Raw genomic sequence first — 27,266 nt, forward strand, 5'->3', positions numbered from 1 at the left:
ATTCTTACCAGCAACTGTCAGACTCTATAATGCAGCTTAACATTCTTTTGGTCATCTTACTCACCAGCTTGTTTGTTTGCTGTACATTTTATACATAGCTCTGTAGATTTGATACATATCCCTGTACAATTTTTCAATTTTTCTATACATATTCTGTACATTGTTACCTGTATATACCTGTATGTCTGAACTTCGGTTGCTTATGGATATAGGACCACCTTGTGTCTTCCTTTTATATGTTATTTTTCTTTGCTTTAATAGCTCTGTAACACCGAAATTTCTCATCCGTGGGATAATAAAGGTTTATTCTATTCTAACATTCCAGGAATTTGCTAATATTTCCTTTGGCGTCGACCGTTTAGTAAGCTTCACAGGCCTAGTAACAGTAACCATAGGGAGTGGGACTTAACAGAGCAAGCTGGACAAGGGTAACCTAGCAGTCCCGCTCTCTTGTGATGAAGTGAAAATGTCTTTCAGTGTGTGTCTGATCAGTGGTCTTGTTATTTTGCACACGACTGTTCACCAACATTAGTATTAATTCACCTGGTAGTGTTTGCTGTTGGCACTGCTGTTTTGAGGAAAATATGTGTCTTATGCCAGCTTATGTGTGGGTGCTGCTGCACTGTATAGAAATTAAATTGGACCATCTATGCATTTATTTCATGTGTGATCGATTGTGGTGAGATTATATGGAACAAATTGTCAAGGCTGAAATTTCTGACCTAACCTGGCACGTTACTTGTTTTTACTAATTGGAAATAATAATATTTTATTTTCCAATTTCCTGAAAAAAAATTGCAGTACATTTGGAAATTATCATGACTTGTCACAGCAAGGTACACATTAGCCAAAAAATAAAAAGCTATTATCAGCAACTGCTTTGTGCAAAAATGCAGTAAGTTGTGCTCAACATGAGTGCCAGTTAAATCGTGTGGGTTAAACAAGTTAAAGTCATTTAATAAATTTAAATCAATTTTCATCTTAAAACAAGTGTAAAGAAAAATGTTTCGTTACTAGGGTAACCCAGGTTCTCTAAAAACAGGGGGGATCAGGGGACCCTGCGTCCTTGAAGAGCTTTGTCAGTCTTAGCCAGATGTCGTTGCAGTGGCGCTTCACATAGTGAGATACTGATTGAGATTTGAAAGAGAACAAAGACTGAATTTCAGAATCCAAAAAGTGCTATTTTTTGAACATATTCATTTCATTTGGCTTACAAATTGTCCCCTGTCATATACATCACTTACATTTACACTTGAAAGAAATCACAGCCTTGTGTGTTCCAATACTAGAAGTGTATGTGAGAATGCATGCTTTACTCTAAATTAATGTCTTTCAAATATCACTGTGAGATTTGGTCAATGGGTTAGAGTAATGGATACTTGATTTCTAGAATTCAATAGCTGTCATTTCCACCATCCTGTAAGAAAACAAAGGCAATCAGAAACCTTTGAGCAGCGAGACAATATTGAAAATTGATGGCTGGGATGTCAGTTGCGGTGCTGTAAAAGAGCCTCCCGTAATCTGACATGACAACACGTGATGAGAAATCAATAGCTTCATTTCGTCACATTATTTGAAAGGAGAAGGAGTGACTGTACATGTTTAATGTGGAGAGGATTCACGTGATCCGATTAGACGAGATGACACTGTTGAATAGGGATACTCTGTGGGAAGAAAACACTGCATTATATATACATGCTGTATATTTTATACGTGCTATTTTTAGCATCTTGTGGAATATACTCTGCAAGTGCTAGTTCAGTTTGTCTCGGCTGATCAACATGTTGAATTTGATAAAGAAGAGATGAATATGTTTTGCCTATTTTAGTATTATGCCGTTACATCTATGTGTGCATTAACAGGTTTGTGGTTCATTCTCATTGTTATTCTGTTATAATTTTATGAAAGAGCGAGGAATCGGTAGCTTGAACATTAATTTAAATTGCTTTAAAATTGGTTAGAATAATTACAGCAACTATAAATCTGAACAGTGTACACGTAGGTAAGTCACTACTGTGTCATGACAGACTGAAAAAAATGCTTTTTATTGATTGTTTTGAAATGTTAAAAGATTGAGAGTGCTCATTCATTCTACCTGTTTGTTGTTTTGATGTAGTTGCTACTGTTATATATCATATGTATATATATATGAACTTGATAATTTTTCCTGTTTTGTTCAATTGATAGTGGTTGCCCAACAGACTGTGTTTTTAGCAGGAAGTGGAGCATTGCATGCATGTGTGTGGGAGAGATGGTGCATGCGAGAGCTTCACTGTTTCATTATTTACCATTTACCACAACAAAGAGCTCAAACCACTATGCACAGGCTTTTATTTGACTGCTCAAACTGCCAGCTTCACCTGAGAAAGCTAGGAGATTTTCACTGGCTCTTAGTCTTTTGGTGTGGTCACCTGATTCGTACAGGAAGTCATTTGTTTGCCATGTCAAAACATTTATGGCACAAACATTTTCAAATCAAAGAAAGGGCACGCAGCAGGGGTGGCCGTCTAGACAGTGATTACTTTAATGTTCTTGTTAGAGTTCCTGCAGTTGCCACAGTCAGGGTGCTGATTTCTATAACTGAAAATTAAACATTAATTCATAATGGATGTTGTAAATATAAAATAACTTGCTGCAATGTATGGCATGTCAGTCAGTGTTGTGAGATTTAAGATATGGCTTTAAATGGGGCCAGAGAGAGAGCACCTCGAGTAATTGTTTGTACTCCTCCTTTTAGCAACAGCGTTGACTTATACCTTTGCAATTGGATGTCTCCCACTGCAGCCTTTACAACAGTACAGCTGTGTAACCCTAGCTGTGGCAATATGCATCCCAAACTCAGCTGTGAATCAAGCAGTTGGCTTTTCTAAGTTAATACTGTGAGGGAGTGTATCTCAAATTGTAATGGGCTTCAAGTGCTATTGGAATTGGTAAATGTGAGGATCTATGCTTCAGGCTTTGGGGAGGAATAGCTAAAAAGGGCATGTTTATTTTCTTCTCCTCTCCTCTGTGTACTTGTACTATTCACCATCTCTAGTGCATTGTCTATTGATTTTCTCCAGCCCCCTCTATCAGTCAGGCTTTAATAAGACAACACATGTCGCCTTTAAAAGAAACGTATTAGAATGTTAATGGACCACTCCGCAGACCTGTTTGACTCTGCTGTGTTGAGTTTGCACGCGCACAAACACACACACACACACACACACACACACACACACACACACACACACACACACACACACACACAATTGTGTTTATGTAAAAATGTGCACCAGCACATTTTCATTAAAACAGAAGAAGATAACATTTATCTTGATGGGTTTTACGGATTAAAGAGGGTGGAGAACAAGGAGAATGTGGCAATAAAGGGATGAACGCATAAGGATGGAGAGAGTTGTGGAAAGTGAAAAAAGAAACCTCCTCGTGCCGAGTGGATTCATCTTCTATCTTATTGCTCCAGCAGGGACCAATTTATCTTCATTTAGGTTTTTGGCACCAGCCACAACCCAGACCAGGTGCCCTAAGAGTGCACATAAACTCCACATGGCTCTTTAGTCTTTGCGGCATGTGTCTTTGGTTTGAAATGTTTTATTCCAGCCACTTGATTATGTACGAGTACAATAAGTGAAGAATATGCAGAGAACAAAGCGTTCTTCTCAGAACTGTATACAAAGGAATAATCTTCTTACAGCCCACATTATCTGACCTGTCCTGTTTTTTTTTTATGATTACAGTCAAGGGTTTAAAAACATTTCTTCTGCTGTTAATGTTATAAAACAACATTTGAGTGATAGGATGGTGAACCCTTATACTTTTTACTTTGAACAAGGTTCAATGAAAATTTTACAAGACTTCATATAAAAAAAAAAACATTACCTGATTTAAACTGGCAGCTCTTGTCATGCTCCTGGGTCGTGTGACCCAGCTTTTTGACTTGTCTTATATTTTGATGGTTTATCTTTAAGTTCAGCTCATTCTATTTTGCCTAGGTTGCTGTGTTAGTTCAGTGTTTTTTTTCCCATTTGTGTCATCACCCCTTGTGTTTAAGTCTCCCTCGCCCTTCATGTGTTTCTGTGATGTCTTTGTTTCCCGCCTTCCCGCCTCCTTCTCTTGTTTACATGTTTTCCCCTTGTGATCCGTTTCATTTGTCATGTGGGTTTTGGGTTCTATAGTGTGCTTGTTCCTCGTCGGTTTGTCGTGGTAAGTCCGTGTGTCTTAGTCCAACCCCTGGGCCAAGAACCGGTACCGTTCCATGAGTCCTTTGGTACCAGGCTGCGAGAGTTGAGTCTGAGGTGTGAAATTTCCTAAAATATTACACTTTGGAATTGAGAACGTGTTGGAAATGTATGGTTTTCAGGGTTTTTATCGTTAACTCGGTTTCCCTGGGTCTTTTCCCGTGTTGTAGTTGTGTGTCTATTTTGAAAGAAATATTTATCCGTTACCAGAGCATGAAAATATTGTCTGACATTAAACCGGTCCATGGCGCAAAAAAGGTTAGGGACCTCTGTCTTAGTCTGTCACGTGTTTTATGTCTGTGTGTTCTATGTTTTCAGGCTTGTGTTGTCATGTTTGCATTGCATGTTTGCATGTCCCATGTTCAGAATGTTTAGTTTCACTTCCCCCGTGGCGTCGTTATGTTCATTCGAATCGGCTGTTTCTCCATGTGTTTCCACTTCCCCTGATCACCTCCTGTGTGTATTTAATCTCAGAGTTCCTGTCTTTCCTTGTCCGTTCATCTGTTTTGCCTGCTTGTTTACTACGTCATGCCATGTTTCCAGGTTTATGAATTTACGGCAAGTCGTCAGGTTTCCATGTTCATGCTCCTTTTCATGTTCCAGGGTTTTTTTATGTTTAGACTTGGTTCTCCCAGTTTAGGTTATTTTTTAGTGTTGCCTTTGCCTTTGTTTTTGAAACATTTTTATCAGCCTCCACTAAACGGCTTGCCCTTTGTTAAAATCAAGGTTCGTTTTGCGTGTCTGCACTTGGGCCCACCTCCTCACTCCACACAGTCTGATTTTTAATTAGCCATACCTCAGCATTTTCTCCCTGTTTCATTTTCTTTAAAATGGTTGTTTGACAGTCACGCTTCCATTGACAGTGTTTCTGATGAGGCTTCAGCAAATAGGTGCATCTCTTGGGTTCTCTGTCAGGTCTTTGTTGGATTTATTTTCTACTTCTTAAGGACATGACTTTCAAATACTGTTCATCTGCTGTACATAGTGTCTTTTTAGGCCTGCTAAATCTTCTTTTGACCTCCACTTGTCCAGTTTCTTTAATTATTTGAGGACACACTGCACACCATGCCAAGAGATGCCCAGTTTTAAGCTAGTAGTTCTTTGGGAATCTATTTGTTGATGCAAAAATACAATTTTAGGTGTGTGAAACTGTCATCTTTGGTATTTTTTTATAGATTGAAAGAAATGGGACTAAATCTTGTGTTTTTGCAACATGTTGCTAGGATCAAAGTTTATGAAGTTGTTTGTCGTGTATCGACAAAACACTGGTTCATCCTTAAGTTAGGTGCCTTTTTTATGCTTCAGTGATTCATGGGTCACTGTTTTCAGAAGAAAACAATTCTTTTGATAAATGGTCAGGTACAAGGACTGGACTGAAAATGAGTGGAAAAAGCAGCCAATGTCCAAAGAAAAACTTCGAAAGACTTTCAGAAAGCCTGCAGAACTATTGCTCAAGACCAAAAATTACAAGAAATGACTGGCTCCTGGGAAGCAAAATAAAAATAAAAATTAAGAGTGGCTCTTGCCTTTTGCACAGTATATTTTTACATCTCTCTCTGGAAACCTGGTTCTGAACACTTGCAGGAGCTCATGTTTGAGTTCAGTCCTCAAAGTTATGTCGAGGGATCATCACTGGTGAGAGAAGCTGTACCTCCAGCTAGTCGTAGGTGAAACTTCACTTGCAATCACTTCCATAGCCACAGGTGTATAAAATCAAGCACCTTCACAGTAGCCATCACTTAGGTTGAATGAGTTTAACAGACATCACAGCACCGCCTCCATTCAGCTGAATTTTAATTAACTGCATTGTAGATATGTGCTTACTGTACCATCATGGCCTTGGTGACCAAATAATGAACAATAACGTTTTCCCTAGGAGTGTAAGAGGAGGGAGTTATTATTTTACCTTGAAAATCTTTATATATATAACTCCTCATCCTAATTCCTTTTTTAAAATGTCCAGTCTAGATCTACGCTGCGAACCATGAAAAAAACCACAAACCTCTAAAAACCCAGAAACAACTACTATCTGTATCACGTTCTGTGTTTAACCTGTTGATTTGAAATTGTGGTGAAGTTGCCATGTTGGGTTATACTCAGCTCTTTATCCAATAAAAGCTGTCCTTATACTCTGCAAATCCCTCAGCTGTATAAGTCCCCAAATCATGCTGCATGATTCTGGCTTCACCATATCACGCTCGGGAGTTTGGTAATTGTTACCCTGCTGAGAAAAGGGAAAGAGTGGTGTAGAGGTGAGGGCAGGTTGGAGAAGGGGAGTGAGACGGACGTCAGAAATCAAAGGGACCCTGCTGCCATGTCTGGTTGCAGCAGTGGCTGCGCAGTGAGAAGAGAAAAGGAGGGAGGGAGAGAGAGAGGGGGAGGACAGAGCCGTGTCTTTCTGGCTGCGGTGCTCTGTGCAGTCGGGTCTAGGTCCCCGACTGACAGCCCAAGATTGATGGATAGAGCTTTGTATTGCACATAACATCAATTCTGTCCTGCTTTCTCTTTCATTTGGAATCTCACTCCCTCATCACTCCTCCCTTCCGCTGTCTTTTTCTCTCCTGCTCCCCTCTCTTCCCCCTCCCTCTCCTCCTCCCTCCCGCTGCTGCTCCAGGTCCGTCGCTGGTCCCTCTCTTCCGTATTAGTTTCCATGAGGCATCCTTAATGCTGACAGAGAGCGCACCGTGAGGCAGCAAGAAAGCGGGGTGAGAGGATTGCTATCTTTGTGACAGCTTCTCTGCTTGGTAGGCTGCGTGTGAGCCGGGGAACTGGACTGGACTGTGGTGTTTCGTGGAGGAGGTGGGAGAAGAGGTGGAGGAGCACGAGGGAGAACTGTGGGGCAAGCTGGACAGATGGAGGACGGCACGCAGCACCTGGGACACTGCATGGTTGACATGAAGGAGCTGAGTGCGAGTCCTGAAGGACTGAGCGCTGCTGGTGAGCTGACTGCACTGTGTTTTGTGACTGTTTGAATCTGTCTCCTCTTTCCTCTGCCCTTTCTTCTTCTACAGTCTAACTCCATAACTGCTCGTCAGTTCTAAGCATTGGTTTTCTCTACTGTTACTGCAAATGCTTCTCCAGATGATGTCTTGCTTTTGAGTATTTTCCCTGTACAAGTGTTTGTTCTCGTGCTGCCACACACACAGAATGAAAGTGTGTGTGTGTGTGTGTGTGTGTGTCTCAGGGAGAGAGCTAGGGTGGAGGTACCAGCAAAAGTGTGAGAGAGTTTTAAAACCCCAATCTTCAGTAGCCAAGTAACTGACTCCTATGCAGATTAATTACAACTCAATACCTGATGATATGTAAATGCACTTGTTATGAAAGATCATTATTGGTAGATAGAAATGACACTAAGTGCTATCAAGTGATGTCTTTTGTTGTCAGATATTTAAAATGTTGTTAAGCCACGATTGATCTTCGGCCTGTCAGTCATGTCTCCACAATTTAAAACTGTAGACTTTTTAAAAACTGCCTGCCTTGCTGCAGGTTTCCAATTAAGTATTCTTGTTGTGTGGCTGAACTGAAATCACAAAAATGTTTCTCAGTTCTTTTGAGCTTCAGAATGCATGCGTGTAGTAAATAATACAAAGGTCTGCCTTATCTAGTTTTGAGCAAAATGGAATTTTGATTGAGTGACTCTGCAGAGAGAAAGTTTGAAAAGCTGTTTGTTCACATGTTTTCTTGGTGGGGGTCAGGGGGTAAAAAGTCACATGTTTGCTTGCGTGTCATGTCTCTGTTTGTGCACTGGTGTTCATGCATGCATGTGTATGTGTGTGTGAATTTGCATTTTTACTGCAGTCATATTCCATGTAGGCTGAATGTGCTGTCACTAATATGCACTGGCAGAGGCAAACTAGATGTCTTAGTGCCCATCACTACAGGAGAATGCTGAAGAGATTATCCATATCAGTGATGCCACAAAGCCTCCTCTCCACATTTAATACCTTTGCTTACTAAAAGGACAGACACTGCATGCGGTGCTGCTAAGCATTTGCATTGGCATGCGAGCTAAGAACCATCATCGTCCCAATGGGAATAAGCAGATGGAACTGTACAAAGAAGAATGAAAGCGCAGTTCACGACGCCTTGTCTCCTTTGCTTTAAACCTGCACTGACACACTGGTGAAGCATCTTATGTGTCCGATTGCCCATTCACACGGACATATGCAGGCATGCTCTGACGTTGCATAGTTGTGCAGAGACACAGACAGGGCCACACTCTCAATAGCTATGACCTGATGGCAAACCCAAGATAGGCACCTACCATAAAATCCTCTGCACAATTTTATAGATGGCATCTGACAGATGCAGGAGTGTAACGCTTCACTCTACCTTTGCTTTGTTTCCCCTGGGCATCCTGGAAGACAAGAGCGAAGCACATAATTACAGTGTTTGGGCCGAACAGCAGGTTGACAACCGTGCATTATCAGTCGCAAGGTGACACAGTTTATCTCCTCTTTCTTGACAGGAGATAAAAGCGAAACCAAACTGGGTGCTGCTCGGTGCTGGGGCTGAATTGGCATTTTACAAACTCCCAATCACAAAGGGTGAAATTATGTTATTTTAGCTATTAACTATTCATAACAGAATTTGCATACAGGAATCAGTATCGTCAATGAAAGCCGCAACATTTAATTGATTGAACTGTCTTTGCGAGACGCGTGCCGTGACCAAGCTGTCACGGAGCGAAAGGTCCCACTCTTGTTAACCCCCCCAGACTACGTCTCTTATCAGTTTGACAGTCAAGACCTCCTCAGCGCATCCAACTGATTCACAACACTTCATTAAACGCTGGCAACAAAACCATCTGTCCCCCCCCCCTCAATCTCCCAAAGCAGTAATGTGACGATAACTCACTCTCCCATTCAGCACCACTTGTCCTAATGGGATGCCTGTCTGTGCAAACATCAATTGAGTTAGAGGTATGTAAGCCTGGCTGGTGACTGAATCATCACAGTGGATGTGAAGGTGCTGTTTAGGCAATTTAAACTACAGGAAAGAGAAGCGCGAGGTTGGACGAAAAGGAGTTAGGAGAAGGAAACATTGCAATTAGTGTGGGTGAACGTGTAGGAAGGGTGAGCAGAGCTGCTTGTTGGGTTGGAATCATTTGTTGAGAGAGTTATATCCCTGAAATATCAAAGCCCATGCTGAGCCAGCCACATAAGTGAATTATTAATCTAACCTCAAAATTCAAAAGAAGATAATATTCAAAAATATGAACAGGATTTATTCATAGGCATGGGCTTTTATATGTAATATCTATTCATGAAGAGGATAAGCAGAAGTGACTGTGAATGTGTACTATAGCCTCTGCAGGGCAGTTTATCAAAACTCTCTTTGGAAAAATTGTTTGATTTTCTTAGTTGAAACCATACTTGGGAATTGGAGCGGTGTCTGGTGATATTTTCTACATCCATCTTTTGCAGACTTAGAAATAAACAGCAGCATCATCCGAATCCCCCACCCACCAAAACCACCAACTATTTCCCACATTCACCCTTGTCCCCCTTGCCTGTTAGCGGTTATCATACAATGCAGCATGCGAGAAAGCAGGGCAATGAGAAGGGAAGCGGGTTAAATGATCATCTGTAAGACGGACCATTTAAGTCCCTGAACATTAATTAACTTTGTCATTCCAGAGGATTCACCTAGTCTGCTCACATCCTTATAAATTACCCTCTCCTCTGCCTTCAGCGTGCCTTTTTCCCTACTGATACCTTCCACAGACAGGGGGGCTGATAGATTGGAGGTACAGTGGGGCTGTGCTGTTATTTCTAGAGCCAGATGAAACTGCAGTATAGCGGGCGGGCACACCTCATTTGCTTTGGGCCCCTCTGGGAGTTACATCTGCATGTGCTGCCTGCCTGCTGCCTTGCTGAGCTTATTACCATATTCATAATGCCAGCGGATATCGATTATAAATACCACACCTGTGCCACTTTCCCCCACGTATGTATCTGCAAGTTAGAGTCGTGAGCCATGTATGCTGCAGGAGTTACAATAGATATGGACAGTGCAGGTGGCTTATCTCTCTCCATGTAACGGCTAATTATTGCGATTAGACCTTGTTTGTGTATTTGTTTTGGTCAGGCTGATTCTCCCCCAGAGGGTAATGACATGCGGCACGTTTAGTGCTGCGGGACGAGAATGAGGTCACCGTGTACATAACAGGAGTTGTGTCCTCAGGTTGCATAATTTGTCCGTTATATTTTAGATCATGTGGATATTGGGGTGATGTGACCATGTGAAAGCTTTCAGAGCTGTACTAAAACACAGTTTTACACGTTATTTATTCAGACTTCATACTGAAAAAACAAAAAAAGGAAAATGCAACTTAACATGTGTTGCCTGTCTTAAAATCAAAGCATCTGGCATGATCCTTCTAAAAATACTCGACACTCTACCTATAAGCCATGCTTTAAAATTCTGACAGCTTTGAATTCCAGTCTTCCTCCTGCCTCACTATCAAACACTTTGACTTGCTTTGCCACATGTGTCTCATGATCTGTATCCTGAACCTCTATCAGACCTAGACTCAGCTTTGCTCCTTATCTTTAATTATTTCTGCAACGACAAGCATTTTCCACTGCTTCTTACCACTCAAGATAAGTCCGCGTCAAGCACAGACGGAGTCCTATAAAGTAGCCGGGCTGTCCATGTGACAGTCCCTTATGATAATGCTACACCAGAGACTGGACCCAACAGCTGGCACAGTGTCAGCCTACCTAGCTAAAGGGCTTTCTATTGCAGCTACGCAGCATGTCATCCTGGCTTATTAAAGTTCCATCAGCACTCATAAGGAAGTCTTAATGGTGACAACATGAGGAGATATGACCCCTGAGGAATGGGATGATGAAGATGAGAAAGTAATGTGAGAACCAGATGATGAAAGTTTATTTACATGCATAACTGACCTATTTTGGTGTGTGTTTCCTTGCCCCGTGTGCTACAGATACTTGTCCACTTGATTAATTAGATATTTACTGCAGTTGTAACAGATATTGGACCGGGTTTGCGTAAGCTTCTACAGCCTTTTCTGACATGTATTACATCTGACAGAGCTCAGTTTATTTCACTGAGCAAAAATGCTAGCAAACTGAAGGTTTATTTACAAGTTTGTTAGCATATTTATTGAATTTAGAAATGCACTTCAAATTGCTGGTAATCTTTCTTTTTTTTTATCAAGTTACTGTGCTTTAAGCTGTCTTGGCCTCAGTAGGCAAATGACTCTCAACAGGGTGCCAGATAATGCTTATGATTTCCATCATTTTCAATCTTTGGACTCATTCATTTCAAAGAATATGGTTCGAAGATTAAAAAACAGCATTTAAATGATTCATCCACATTTGACATAATTCACTGCATCTCTGTGAGCTGGGGCATTTTTAGATTTATCTCCAGAAACAAACGCAAGAAGAAATATTACAGTAAACCTGCACTGTTACTAAGAGAATATTTGAGCCTTTATTGGACATGCTTTTTAGAAGACATGCTTTTTAATCAACAGTCCCAACAAACAATCATACATACAGTACAATGCAATAGTCTTGCACCAGAACTTGTTTCTTTATATTTTGCTTTCAAGAAACCAGTTTTGAGCAATGTTTCTTTTTTCTTTCTTTTTGGCTTGTTTGTTTGAATCTAAAAGTCATGTGCTTAAGAAATAGCAAAGACTTGACTGAGAGATGCAGGTCCAGCTACTGTTCGCTGAAGGGTCATTTCTGATGAAGGGTGGCTGCCAAGAAGCAATTCTTAAGGAAGGAAAACAGTGAGAAAAGGCTGAGGTTTGCCGAATTACACAAGAATTGGACTGAAAATCAGTGGCAACAGGTCTTGCACGGAGAGATGGATGGATCCGACTTTGGTTCAAAGTACTGGCAGTATTTTCGATGGAGATCAGAGAGAGGTAAAACAGTGAGCAAAACATGGTGGAGGCTCACATGGTTTGGCCCTGCATTTCACCTAGTGGTCTTGGAAATCTTGTCAAGGTTGATGGAAGTATACGAACACAGAAAAGACTTTTATTTTGATCAGATTTTGATCCACTAAGAAATACGATCAAGAAAGGGGCTGGCTGGCAATGGCTTCATTTTTCAGCATGACAATGATCCCAAACAACAACTACAAACCCCTTAAAAAAGGATATCTGGATATAAAAAAAAAACACAATGGAACATGATCAGTCACGGATCAGAGCCTGAATCTTAACAATGTGGGATCATCTTGACAGAGAACAGAACAAAAGGCAGCCGACATCCAAAGAAGAGTTTTGAATGTCCTTCAAGAAGCCTGGAGAACTATTCCTGAAGACTACTGTACTTACAGAGATTACAATAAAGCTGCTTAAGAGAGTTCAGGCTGTATTAAAGAACAGAGGCGATCATGCCGAATACTGACTTTCAAGCTTTTAACCAAGAATTGCACCACCTGTGCTTTTGGCTTATATACACTGTACATAATTTCAATGCATGCTTGCACATTTCAATACTGCTGCACCCAATTCCAATTTCCCAAGCAAAATATGTAGAAATGAGAGTTGGTCTGAGACGTTTGGACAGTATTATCTATGCATTCAAAATTGTCAATAAGGCATTCTGCCTGAAGAGACTCTAAAGCATAGGTAAATCATTTTTTCTTTGCAAAGAATCCTCATTACATAAGATTACCTAAGTCGCATGGCTCCCATACATCAGTGAACATCGAGTATCCACGGCCCATTAGTGGAGTTGATGAGCCTTAGAGAGGCCAATTGTGTCCAAGCACCCCAAGAGGAGGAATTTAGCAGTTTAGTCCCCCTCTAGACTTGTTGCACCATCTTACAGGCGTTTCATTGGTTTGGTTTTTGAATGGTCGTGTCAAACTGGGAAAGTGATGAATGAGAGAAAGCTTTAGTGACAGATGATTGAAGCAGTCAGTCATCGTTATTGGCGTAAAGCCTCAAGGACAATGGATACCCAGAAACTCTAGTTCTGGCGCTCTCAATGATCGCTGAGTTGTTTGCATAATCTAGATGAACAGTTACATTAATCAGTGTGGCATTTTGGGAGCCTGTTGTGCTCCTACCATGTTCAAACTCTCTCTATAATGCCTTTTATTTCTGATTAAAATAGTTTGTTGCCAGGAGTTCAAGCCCCTTAGTGTAATTATATTGCATCTGTGCAAAGTGACTACAACTGACTAATGCCTCATCAACAATTTTGATAAATAACCAGGAAACTAAGCTAAATATTTATGCTTTGCTTTTAGTAAATATGTGAGGGTTAGCAGGTTTTTGATTCAGATTATTTTAGATTAAAAGTAGTGGGCTTGTTTTGCACTTGTGCTCTTTGAAATTGTAATGAGCATATTTCCCTATTATCTAACATTGCTATGATTAATTTAATAAGACGGCATATCAAAGACTGAAATTCATGAAAAATCATTGAAAAACAATGGTTGGAGCTCTACACCTTTTAAACTTCAGCAAAATTAAACTGCAGTCGTTAATGTTTTACGTCTGTTTCCTCCTTTTTCATTGTTCTAATGTTCCCCTCTTCCTTATCTTTATCTCCCTCTCGCTCTATTTTTATCTCAACTCCACTCTATCTTTTTGCTGTCTCTGTCTTGCAGGTGTTATTCTAACACCCAAGCTGCCTCAGGTGGAGTTCAGCCTCGGTAAGTTCTGTTAACGCCATAATTCAAGGGTCATTTTATTTCAAGGGGAAGCAATGAAAATGGAGACATACCACTGTTTTGGCACGTTCGCACACATATTAGATGACGTTTGTTGCCTCTTTCCCGCCACGGAAACGCAATAAAAGTCAACGGCAATCATCCCTTTTTGCTAAAATACATCCAAACTTACAGTAACTCTTGTTAAACACACACATGCTGACATTTCCATTAATGCAGATGTCAGTGAGGATCAGTGGCATATCTGCAATAAATTCTGACACACAAGTAAGGATAGAAAGGACAACAGAAGCACAGCAGAGAGAAAGCATTAGATTGAATGGTGAACTTTCCATCGAGATTCATTTTTTTATTCATCCGAGATCTTTAAATTCTATTTCTAGATAATTCATTGTGGCTCAAATCATGTTTCCTAAACTGGTAATAACATTTCTTGACATTCAGGATTGATTACATCTGACAAGCATCTTGACTTTGTTGTTTCTATCCTTTGACCAAAGCCACCCTACAGATGAGATGATGGATGATATATATGATCCAGGGATGTGAAGTTTCTGTTACAGGGATCACAATAGTAAAAGTTAATATTTTAACACACATACACTCTCAAGTGTTACTTGATACCTTCTACTGTGTTTTAACAGCAAATACACATTAATGCATCATAATTTTTTTTTGTTTTTTTCCTGGCAGTCCAATGGTCATCAGGTAATATGTAAAAATATGTAAAGATGTAGAGACACAAAACTGGGCGCACATATAATTCAAACAGTGAGAGAAACACATAAAGCAAACAAAGTCAAACAAAACATTTGTACTGCTTGCTTTGATGTCTAAATGTCCATTTGATACTCGAACATTATGTTGGGGCCTTGCGCTGTGATAGAAAAACGATTTAAATGTAAATTGTCTGCCGTGGTGGAAAATTAGAAAATACAGCTGACAGCTGACACAGTACCATGTCCATTTTTAAATGGCCTGATTGTGCGCCCCATGTACAGTACACCTCTCTAATCTGTACCTGTCAAACCCATAATGGCAGTATTTAATGACATATTACATGACGTGTTTTATTTCCAACATTTGTTTCAACAAATTATTTTTAAGCTCTGGAAAGAGGTGACATGTTGTAATAGTTTTGTTTAAAATTCTTATTGAATTTCAGGAAAACATATTTTTAACCACACTGAGGATAGTAAACAAGCAGTCGTCCGGCCTTTAAGTTGTTTGATGAGGACCCATTGATGTCACAACCTGTGCAGGATAGTACAGGATATTAGTCTCTCAATCGGTTAAATAGACAATAAAACTGCTCTACTAGTAAAGTCACTGTTGTGCGAGAAGTTTCTTTTAAAATATTTCGCTAACATTGTGAAAACAAAACTTTTTTTTGTTGTTGTTGTTTGTAACCCTAGTCACAGTTTTCACGGTTTACAAGCATTCCAGTGCTTCGGTATTGCTTGGTCTGTGATTTTAGTCTGTTGTTATGCAGTTGCTAGACATAGTGATGATGTAATAATATAACATGCATAATAACAGTTTTGTGGTGAACTCATTGCTGTGAAATTGAAAGCTATTGTAAGGGCATAAAGGCTACAACCAGATCTATTTAGCCATTTGGTAGGTTTTTGTCAGGCAACATGATGACATCACAATAACAACCTTCATGTTTGATAGGCTCAACTCAAGATATAGCACTAATACACAAGAGGAGTCATCTCAAGACGCTTTATCTTCTATGGTAAACACCCTACAATATTAGAAGAGAATCCAGAACATTCTGGCAATCTCCTATGAGGAAGCACTTGGTGAGAGTGGGAAGGAAGAACTGTCTTTTAAGAGCAAGAAACCTCTGGGGGGTGAAAAGAAGGGAAAAGTGAAGAGAAAAAGGAGCATAGGGAGACATGGACACACCATGTAGTTACGTTGCTAAAACATACCAGGCTGCCAGTTCTGTGCCCTGCGTGTTGAAAGATGCACAGAGCAGTTGATGGTCTGGGACAGATGTGTTCTTATTCCTGAATCAGTTTGTTTTAGGTTTAGATGTAGGAGGCAGGACTCATGGCACACACAAGCTGCGCCATGAGTCCATGAGCTGTGGCATTCTCTGCGCTATTCACTCATGGGCTTCAAGACATAAAGCAGGGTAAAAAGAGAGTTTTATGTCTGATCTAAATGATTCAGACATTTGTGTTCTCACATACTGCTCTTTCTGGTAATGTACAAAAAAAAAAAAAAAAAAAAAAAGCTCAGGGCTGCAGTGTGTTTGTAAAAATACCATTTGTTTCTGTTTTTACCCCCAGTGGCTTTGCACATTCGAACAGTACATCTAACACGCCAGAAAGGGAATGTGGGCCCTAGCTAACCGTGCAGCATATTTTAAATACAGTGGACCTGGTTGTGCAAATGATTTATGACACAGAAACAAAGAAGTATTCAAAAACAGCTTCATCAAAACAGCTGACAGGATGGACTCAGAATCTGACAGTGAACTAATCGATGGCTAAGATCCTAAAATATTTACTGAAAAGCAAAAGAAATGAAAGGTAAATGAAAACACATCAAAGGAAGACAGAGCACATCTCGAGTTCCCAGGAAGGCTGTTTCTGTAACCACGAGTACAAAATAAAAGGTAAATTCTTCAGATTTTAAATGATCAATACAGACCAACACTAGATCACTCAAGTGTTTTGATTGATCATAGCTTTCAGGCTTGTTGGGAACACTTTGTGAAGCAAGAAAACTTCAGTGCAGTGATATGAGAGTGGATGTTCCCTTTTAAACTGGGACTAAATTCTGTAAATGAACCATATATTTAGTAGAATAATTTATAAATGGATCTGTGAGCAGCACTAAATTGTCCCAGTTACTTAGCGTGGTGTTAATACGAATAAGGTCATAGTAATGATTAAATGGTCATTTCCAGTTTAAAAACTGTGTAAATAAATATTTATATTTGTGATATTTTATCTGCTTGGGCTTGGGACTTGAGTGAAGACCTAAGTATCTCTGTTTTGTTAGTCCCTGTTAAAAGTACAACACTAAAACACATTTTCCTCCCAGTTTTCCTTCCTTAAGAATGGCTTCTTAGTTGGTACCCTTCACCTGAGCTCATTTCTGGTGAGGCTTTGGTAAGCAGTAGATGGATGGGCTGATGGGCCAGATGCATCTCTCAGCTCTTCTATGGAGCCTTTGCTTTGTCCTCTTTCTTAAGAACAGGAAAAAATATGCGCTTTTGTGACAGTCTGCCAATAACAAAGAACGTAACGATACAATTTAAAATTGGTTCTTTGTTTAACTGTCTGTTATGTGTGGCCAACCACACTGATTCATACCTTGAGTTAGGAGCCTTTTTTATGCTTGAGTGATTCATAGGTCAGGGTTAAGTGGCTTAATGAATCCATAAAAAAGCATGCTTATAAAAATGGTCAGGCACAAGGACAAAAGTTGAAGAAGCAGCCAGTGTCCGAAGAAAACCTTTGACTTTTAGAAAGCCTGGGAACAATTACTCATAAACACTTCAAAAATGACAGTAAAGTCTTGCTCCTTGTGGGAAAAAGCAACGTACTTTTCCACAGTGGTGTATGTCAAGATTTTACCATCTCAGCTTTGAGCAGATTTTTCCAACCTAATATAGGAAGGACATTCATTGGTGTTTGCCTTGGTTTTGACATTATGCCATAACATCCAGCATGAAGAATCTTTTCTACAGACTGTAAACAAACAAGCTTGCAGAAAAAATTGTAAGGTGTGCCTATTTCTGTCTCTGGAAGTGCAAGCAAATTTAAAACTCTGACTTCTGTGGTTTAGTGCAGCGAGAGTGAACCACATTTTTATTCCATTTATTTCTCTTTTATGAATGGTTAATTATTTAGCTTGTTGTGAAGCCAGAACCTCCGCTCCACCTCAGAAACCTAGATTGCTAACAGGGGAACAGAGGTCTCTTTTTAGGAACGTTAGTCCCTCATTTGTACACTGACTGCACTTACATTTTAAATTAGAGGCAGCAGCTCTTTGATACTCGCTACGTGAGAGATCGCTGTGTTATGATTTCAAACATGCTGTCTGCTCTGTGTCCAGTAGGCAGTTTGTTGCCCCTAAGATTCCTGTGAATTCGTCTCTTATTTTGCATGTAATTTTTTTTCTTAAATTGAATTTGTGATCCTCTTAACAGTGTTTGATCTGAAACATTTACCAGACAGAGTGCTTAAAATACATTTGCATCATTATTCAAACTAGAAGTTTTGCATGCAAATAGCATTTTACATAAATATCCACAAGCAGCAGGTACCTATTTCTTGTGAATGGCACCTTGACAAATGCACTTTGAATTATACATAATTGAATTAAAACTGAAGGGTTTGTTCCCATTTCAAATGGCAAATTAGAGGCATAATACTCAAGTCTGATTTAATATCACGTACTTATCACTGTTCTATAGATTCACACGAGCGATAAGCATCCCTACGCAGCAGGTTAAGGACTTTTATCACAACTCGACGGCCTTTATCTTCCCTTCATCTTTCCTAGATCGAGTCGCAAACAGGTGTGCGAAGCCGTGGCACGTGCAAATAACGTTGTCAAATTAATTGAAGCGTTGAAATAATTATCACGATGAGTAAGAGTCTTCTGAAGATGAGCATATATTTGTCTCATGCGGCAACTCCCAGGGCTCCCCTCTCGATTAAATGGAATTTAGATTCGTTGTGGGGTCACAGAGGCTTGCTGCATTAAAACTCATTTCCAGCAAATTCATCTTGAAAGAGCTCAGCATATTCCAATCACACAAAATAAATACAGCATAGTAATTGAAGCCTCCGAGGATGGGCAAACATTATTACTCCAATTGCTCAATTGTTATGGTGATTTAAGAATCAGTCCCAGTATACTTTGGCAGTTGAGTTGCTTGACTAAAATTGTTGAATTAATTTTCACCTAAGCTAAGGCAGGCAATTCACTAATAAATGACCACAAAAAAAAAAAACTTTGAATGTGATGTGCTGGAAAGCACTCCAGACTTGTTCACTCTTTTTTTCCCCCTCTGCTTTGCAATTCATTATTTGAACCACTTTAATAGACCATACTCCTCTTTCCTCCATCCATGTCCTTCATTATCTCCCCTCTCACTCAGGCTTCCTTCCTCAAACTCTAAATGTGTCTCTGAGGGAATCTCTTGTCCTTTCCCTCTGCCATTCTCTCTATTTCCCTTTCCTGCCCCCGCCCAGCATCATAATGGCGCTGACCTTAGAGGGTCACTTGAAGTGTCATATCCCTGTAAGAGAGCCAGCCTGGTGATGCATGGTTGGGCACCTATTCCCATTTCAATCACCAAACTGGCTGGGGTTAACTGTGCAGCGGGGTAGGGAAGATATGTCTGGCCAGTCAAATATATGTCTCCTGAGATGACTGATAGGGACAGTCAGCAACTTATCTGCAGTGTCCCTTCACAAGGCTCGCGCGTACAATCGCTTTAGAAGGGAGCCTTCCTTCTTTTATCACGTTTCAACGGAAAAAAAACAAAAAACATCTTTTTTGACACAACAGAGCCCAAATCAAGGCACACAGATGCCACTTTGTATGAGTACCCATGTATATGTATATATAAACTAATGTGTTTTCCTACATGGCACACAAACTCCTCAGCTTGAGCTTTCTTCCTGCTAAAGCAGATGCAAGACCCTCTTTAATGTGAGTCCAAAAGCCCTGGCACCGAGATCTCGAAGAGTAAAGGGAAATGTGAAATTAAAATAACCCCTAGGAGATAACACATGCACAGGCTCTGCTGCTAAAAGATATCCTACCACCTTCTCAAAGCCCTTTCTGAAATACTACCACTAAAGAAATCAGAGGGTATGAATGTTGCTAAATGTTATTATCTAAAGTAGTCTTTGGAGTCACAACTCCTTCATTATCTGCTCAACATGACACTCTTGCACGATCAATGTCTGGCATGTTTAAAATTTTACATTTTTTCTTCAATCTGATATTCATTTGTCAAAACATCACAAATGCTTTTTTTATGGTTTTATCTTTGAATGCTAGTTTATCTCTGTCAATTTTCAATTCAGTTTCAATTCAGTTTTTTTATATAGCAACAAATCACCCCTATAAGCAACCACTTGACAACAGTGGGAAGTAAAAACTCCCTTTTAGCAGGAAGAAACCTGGAGGTGAGGGGAGGAAGATAGGACAAAAGATACACTGTGAAGGAGAGCCAGAGATTAATAATAACTAATGATTGAATGCAAGAGTGTTGTATAAACAAATAGTGATTGAAAAGAGGTGAGTGAAGGGGAACCAGTGCATCATGGGAAGCCCCCAGCAGCCTAGGCCTATTGTAGCATAACTCAGGGAGGATTTTCCAAAATGTATCGAAACAGAAAGTTTAAAGTCTAATTTTAACAGCAGAGATGGTATCTGTCTCCCAAATCCAAAATGGACCCCCGTTCTACTTTTACCATAGGAACCACATGTAAACCAGCAATCTGGGATTGAAGCGCTCTAGTGGGGAAATATGGTGCTATGGAGATATGGTGATATCTCCGGGGCGATCGTGGCTCAAGAGTTGGGAGTTCGCCTTGTAATCGGAAGGTTGCCGGTTCGAGCCCCGGCTCGGACAGTCTCGGTCGTTGTGTCCTTGGGCAAGACACTTCACCCGTTGCCTACTGGTGGTGGTCAGAGGGCCCGGTGGCGCCAGTGTCCGGCAGCCTCGCCTCTGTCAGTGCGCCCCAGGGTGGCTGTGGCTACAATGTAGCTTGCCATCACCAGTGTGTGAATGTGTGTGTGAATGGGTGAATGACTGGATATGTAAAGCGCTTTGGGGTCCTTAGGGACTAGTAAAAGCGCTAAATAAATACAGGCCATTTACCATAATATGGAGATTAAAGGGGGAGGAGGAGTTGAAATTCAACTTTGGATTTAACAGGGAGCCGATGAAGAGAAGCCAATATGGGATAAATATGCTCTACTTTTATTATTAATAGTAGAAGTAGTAGTAACATTGAATCTAATTTCTTCTTGGCTTAAAACTTAAAATGAGAGTATGTTTGTTTCTCAGTTTGAGCATTTGATGTTTTGTCTTCTACTATGTTTACATTCTGCAGCATCCACAGCTTCTTCACCTTTTTGGAAACCAAGTTGCAATGGCAAATGGTTAACATTAATCCAAGGTTCTATATTCAGTGTGAGCGCCCACATCATGACAAGTTGATTGATTGATATAAGCACAGAGGAACGGTGCACCGGCACCTCTGTGTCAGCTAAACCTTCCCGCAGGTTCTCTGCAGTCATGTGGTGCTTTCTCTCTGCCTGCCTACCAAACAGATATGTAATTGCAACAGAAAGTTGTCTTTTTCTTGTATGGTTTATCTTGAGTTTTACACTTTAATTTAACTGCCATTTCTTAATGACATTTCAGACAATGGAAACTTCTCACTGGAAGCACTTTGATCTAACCTTCTCTTGTTTTGTAGCTGCCAATTAGTTTTATTTCTTTTTTTTAGTTCCACAGTCAGCTGCTTGAATAATCCCCATGGTTTTTGGTTGTTACCACAATACCCTTGAAGTGTCACTCTTAGACTTTCTATTCTGTTATGTCCTTCAATTAACAAAAGAAGAATAATTTCACATCAGCATTTAAAGAAGCCCTACTGGAATTGCTCTATTTATTAGTTTTTTTAGCCTAAACAAGCTCAAAAATTTATAAAATTGTATACATTCATCAGGTCTGATGGAAAAATTACGTATTTTAATGGTTTCACACATGTGTGGGGCAAAATGGCTCTGGAGCGCCACCTATGAGTTGTTAAATGAAGTCCTGAGCCATATTAAATTGTGCAGCTTTTGAGTTTTCATGAGAGGGCGTGGCCGTGACGCCACAGCGAATTTCAATCATTTACCATTTGCTCTCATTCCCACATATATTTGGTCCAATCTGGACCAAACTTCTCCGCCCCAAAAACATTTTAACTGCCATATTTGACACTGGTGACAGCGCCACCTAGTGGGAAAAGGAAATGCCATGTTTTACACTTTGGGATACAGTGTAGAGGTGGATGACCCAACCTTAAATTTGTCCAGGAAAGCCTTAAGGAGTTGGTCTTGTGTTACATTGAAAACTGTCTGTTGCTGGCAGGACGGTGAATTTCAATGTTCCACCATGAAGAACAAAACTGCTATAACTCAAAGAAATCCTGTCCATCCGCTGCCAAACTTCGCAGGCAAGATAAGAGTCCCACCCTGAACACATTGATTTACCCATTGTCAGTATTAGTTAAAGTGCCACCTAGAGGCAACAAGAAATGTCATGTCTTATACTTTCATGTGCTGCTCTTCACAGGTTGAGCACATCCACCTAAAGAGTGGTGAGAATAACCATCAGGACATTATGATGCTTCAGTGTGAAAATTGTGAGTTTATATTGAACTGCACACCCTGGTGGTATGGCGATTCACCATGAAACAGAAAGTAATTTTGAGGGACTTGGAAAACTCAAAAACTCATGAAATCTAGCACAGAGCTCCATTGTGATGATTTAGCTCACAGAAGTAGCACCCAGTGTGGTCTTCTGCTGCTGTAGCTTATCTATTTTTATCTATCTATTTTGTGCATTCAGAGATGCTCTTCTGCCACCTTTGGTCATATCATTTGGTTATCAGAGCTACTGCTTCCTGTATATTCCGGCCATTTTTCCTTTCACCTCTGGCATCAGCAAGGCATTTTTCCTCAGGGAACTGCTGCAATATTTTTTTCTTCTTTTTTTCTCTGTGTAAACCCTAGAGATGGATTTGTGGGGAAAATGCCAGTAGATCCGCAGTTTCTGAAATAGTCAGACTAGACACCAACAACCATGCCAGATTGAAAATCACTGGAATCTACTTTCTTCCCCATTTTGTTGCTCAGTTTGAACTTCAGCAGGTCATCTGTATGCCTAAACAAATTATTGTGCTGCCATGTTCTTGGTTAACTGTACATGTGTTTAATGAGCAGTTGAACGTATACTATATACCACTTCATTTAGTAGCCAGTTAGTGTAGTTTAGCCTTCTGTTGATGTGTGGTTTTGCTTAGCTGTCAGCATGACAAAGTATACCGTCTTCCATCCTAAGCATGGCCGCTGTTCTGTTATTATCTAATGCGTTAATTAGTTGCTTATTTACTCTGTGCTGGTCTTTTTTATCGCTGTTGTTGATTTTTGTGGTTGGGACAGGCAGCTATTCTGCCATTTATTGCAGAGAAGATTTCTACATACATACATAGCACCATAAAACGGAAACAAGTTCTAATATACCTGGAAAAAAAATGTTGAATCAGTGACTTTTTAAGGCAAAATTTGACAGCAAAAGTCAGATTATGTCTTGTATTTTTGTTCAAAAAGCTGTACCTATCATTTTGTCTTAAGCTATCAAACGAAATGCAGAAAGGTAGATCGCGATGAAAGGGCTGCTTCAGCCCAGCTGGCAGTGCAAGTGCACCATCACATCTTACTCAGCTTTTATCCAAGTATTCCAAACAGCTGAATAACTCGTCTGTAGTGGCAGTGAGTTCAGTTAGGCAAACCTCAGTCTAGTGGTGTCGCTATGGGTTTGGAAAGCCACTGTTAATCAACTGGTTCAGAGACAATTGAGGAGGGTTAAAAGTGCTATTCTTTCTTTTCTAAATTCCACAAGTCAAATATCAGTATAGTTTATGTGTCTTAAATTACAGTAGAGTACAATGATGGTTGCTAACCAAGGCTGCATCCGAAATCCCTTAGTAGGCTATAACAGTATAAGAGATGTTGGAAATCTTGGTAAGAACCCAACAGTGTGCAAAGTGCATACTATTACAGTATGCATTATGATTTAGGCTCTTCAATAGATGATTATGAGCTAGGATATTAGACCCAGCTGGTTACTTAAGTATCCATAAAGCCATAGTAAGACATTTTAAAATAATAGACAACTGAATATTAAACATAAAAGCATAATAAAATTCCTCAGTTGTCAAACTGCTGCTATAACTGCAGTCCAGACCACACATGGTTGGGTAATTACACTTCTTTACGTTTAAGGATCTGTATTTCGGTACAAAAGCAAAAACAGTGATTACTACACAAAACCTAACCAGCTTTGATTTGATCATTTAATACACTCCCTTTTAACACATAGTGATGAAACTTTAGCTGTCAAATTCAACAGGTTACTCAAACTAAGCTGTCATATTTAATATTTTGTGGAAAAGAAAACACACAAAACACAGTTAATAACACATGCCCTTTACCAGGCTTTCACTGTTGCCACATAACAGTCATCTCTTACTTTGGGTCTTGCCTGCCTTTTAGTTTAGCTGCTCAGTTGAACTGAGTTCAAGTGCTTAATTTGACCAGTGGAGAACCTCTCACCTCTAGACCCTTGGTTGCTTTAGCTGTTTCTCTTGGATAATTATCCCTGAGTTGTGAAATAACATCCATTGAGTTTGGAGTTTGCATTTGGTTGAATGAGAGCACTCTTGCAGGGTGCTCTTGTAGACCTCTGCCTTCAGCCTGTTGCTTCCACCAGTGCTGAAACCAATAAATGCCAGTAAGCCAGTTAAATTGGCAGTCACACCAAACCATATCAGTGAAATTGACAGTGTTTTACCAGAAAGGTGTGCTTTGGGTTGTGAGCTTTTCTTCTTTCTCCACACTTTCTTCTTTCCATCATTTTGAGGTTTCATTTTTGTTTAATCAGTCTGTAGAACTTTTCGTTCGGTGGGCTCTCTTTTGAGTATATTTTTGAAAGCCAACTTTCTGGGATTTCTATCTTGCAGTGAATCTTCAGAGGCTCTGGTCATGAAGCAGTCTTCGAACCCACTAACAAGGAAGCATGCACACTTACGACTTCAGTTGCTGTGCAGCCTTAGAGAGTTATTTATCTTCCCCCATCTAAGTTATCTCCCTCTCCACCACAAAACCTGTGTGCATGGGCTTTTTTTTTAATCTTTTTTTTTTTAACTAAAACTTTTCTTTTTTTTCTTACAGATTTTTGAAGTGTATTTTTATCTTCTTCACTGACATGGTTACATCTCTAATATTCTTACTAGTTTATCTCTAAGGGCTGTAGTTCAGGAGGTAGACGAAGTCATCTACTACCATATTTGGTATACTAATACCACATTTACTTGGGCAATGGGTACGAATGGTTGCATGAGGCATAAAGTGTTTTGAGTGCTCAGGTAGAGTTTGAAAAGCACTTTAAACACACTGGTCTATTTAGTTTATGATACTATTTTTCAATTATTAGACATAATTTTAAAACAGTACTAACACAGGGAATACAGTACATCCAAAAATCCATGAGCATGCAAACTGAAGTCTGGTAAACAAGGATGTTTCTTGTTTCTGCTGCTTTTATATCTGTAGCCTTGTAATGGCTGCATGTTGTCCATTTACTGTAAACTGAGTTATTCCCTTTCATAATTCACTCTATGGTCCCCTGCTGTGGCACAGCCCCCTACTCACAGACTAATGTAGCAGCTCTATAGCAAAATACAGACAGAGTGCTTCATCTAAAGAAAAAGGAGACAGGGTTGTTTATGGTTTCAGCAAGAAACTTTTAACTGTAATATCACAGAATGAAATGCTGTACTTTGAATACCCTTAAGTGAGTCTCGTGATGAGACATACCCCGAGGAAGTGGAGGAATTAGTAAATGTGATTTAGTCTAATGGAATCAAAAGTCAATTTCAGAATTGATGTCACAGGGTTTGGATGTAATAGATGGGCTATTTTTATCAGTACCTCTCACGCGGTCTCGTCAGACTCTGGATCCAGAGCAATGTACAATGCAGTACATTTGACTCTTTTGAAAAGCACTCATTTCCATTTAAAAAACTTTTGGCGTCTTGATGTAGTTTTGTTGAATGTTTATTCAGGCTAAAATATGTTTTACTTAACCTATTGTAATTTTTTTTTTGTTATCAAGAGCTAAAGCAAAGGATTTCCTCAATTATTCATGTGTCTGTTCCTTCTTTCTGTGGCTGTGTGAGATTCCGGTGTACATCCATTTCTTTGATTTAACCACTCATGGATCTCTTTTGGAAGAACCACAACATGATGAGTGATGGTTTAAGAGTTTATTCCTTCTGATATAGCAGATTCCCTTTCTTTGATCAACAATTTTAAAATGCAAACAACAAATAAGCGTATACAAAAGTACTGTGCAAACCAACAAACAACATTGTCATCATAAATATTGTTCCTCTATATAATAAATCAGGTATTTGAGCTCCTTAAACTATATAGAAGAGTTTTTTCACATTGTGTCAGGTAGTTTGTTGTGTTTGAATCATTCACTTTAGGTGAGTACGTTTTACAGAACGAGTTGCTTAAGTAATGTACGAGCTTTAACTTTGAATCCTATATCCACAAGTGCAGCTGAGGCTTACTGTATCCCATACTTAGTTACTACAGAATTTAGATATTTTTAAAAAATTACAGTATTTGTATCGACCCAGTTAAACACAGACATATTTTTTTCTTTTCTTGGTAATTCAGTTTGTTTTAATTCAGTTACACCTGTGAAGCTCCCAGCACACGGTTTTTCTGCTGATGTTACTTCTAGAGAAGGTTTGAAACTTTACACTCACCGAGGCAGCTCTGCAACTTTACATGGTCTGAACACTTTGTGGCTGAGCAGCTGTTGTTTCTGTAAGAAAATATTTGCAATAATACCAATTACAGCAGTAATAACTGTAGATGAAGAAATTTCACAAACTGAATTGTTGCAACAGTGGCATCCTATTACAGTGCCATGCTAGAGTTCGGTGAGCTGTTTAGAATGACCCATTCTTTGACAAATGCTTGTAAACAGTGTTTCTTACGCAAACAGTAATGTATTGCATATTGCTCATTACTTTTCTTGATCACTTAACCAGAGAAAGTAATTCATCACACCACTTGATATGTTACTTTCCTGTTGCTCTGTGAAATGACGTGAAATGCAGTCTCATAATTAGCCTACTAGTTAGCTGTATAAACCTCAGTTTTTACATGTTAACACAAACCCGACAACACAGAACAAAGTTGAGAACCAGCCCAAAGAGACTAAAAAGTAACTGGCACAGTAATTCTACTTTTGCATGAACAGTTACCTGTTGAAGTTCAAGCTCTTGCTGCACTTTACCATCATGCTCTTGTCCTTTGTGGAAATAAAAATAAAAGTAATGTTTATAGCTTCACTGTAGAACGCTTCGCCATTTTGCCTCCCACCCACCCACCCACACACAAACTGAAATTAGCTGATTGTGTTATGAAGGAAGAAAAAAGCACGTTTATTTTAAAAAAAAAATCTTTTTCTATCCACCCAGTGTGCAGACAACTAAGAACCTTTGTAACGCG

The 27,266-nt window shown here is 39.7% G+C and overlaps 1 protein-coding gene across 2 annotated transcripts in view; it reads left to right on the plus strand.

Annotated features, from left to right (window-relative positions):
* The first annotated feature begins 6,668 nt into the window (after positions 1 to 6,668).
* Positions 6,669 to 27,266, plus strand: part of inpp4b (inositol polyphosphate-4-phosphatase type II B) — a 177,949-nt gene continuing 157,351 nt past the window's right edge. For both annotated transcript variants that reach the window (XM_063476107.1, XM_063476106.1), the window contains exons 1-2: positions 6,669 to 7,175; positions 13,848 to 13,892. In XM_063476107.1, the coding sequence (XP_063332177.1) occupies positions 7,091 to 7,175; positions 13,848 to 13,892 (130 nt within the window). In that variant the 5' untranslated portion in view covers positions 6,669 to 7,090. The remainder of the gene's footprint in view (positions 7,176 to 13,847; positions 13,893 to 27,266) is intronic.

The sequence above is a fragment of the Pelmatolapia mariae genome, linkage group LG6, assembly GCF_036321145.2.
Source record: "Pelmatolapia mariae isolate MD_Pm_ZW linkage group LG6, Pm_UMD_F_2, whole genome shotgun sequence".
NCBI classification, from domain to species: Eukaryota; Metazoa; Chordata; class Actinopteri; order Cichliformes; family Cichlidae; genus Pelmatolapia; species Pelmatolapia mariae.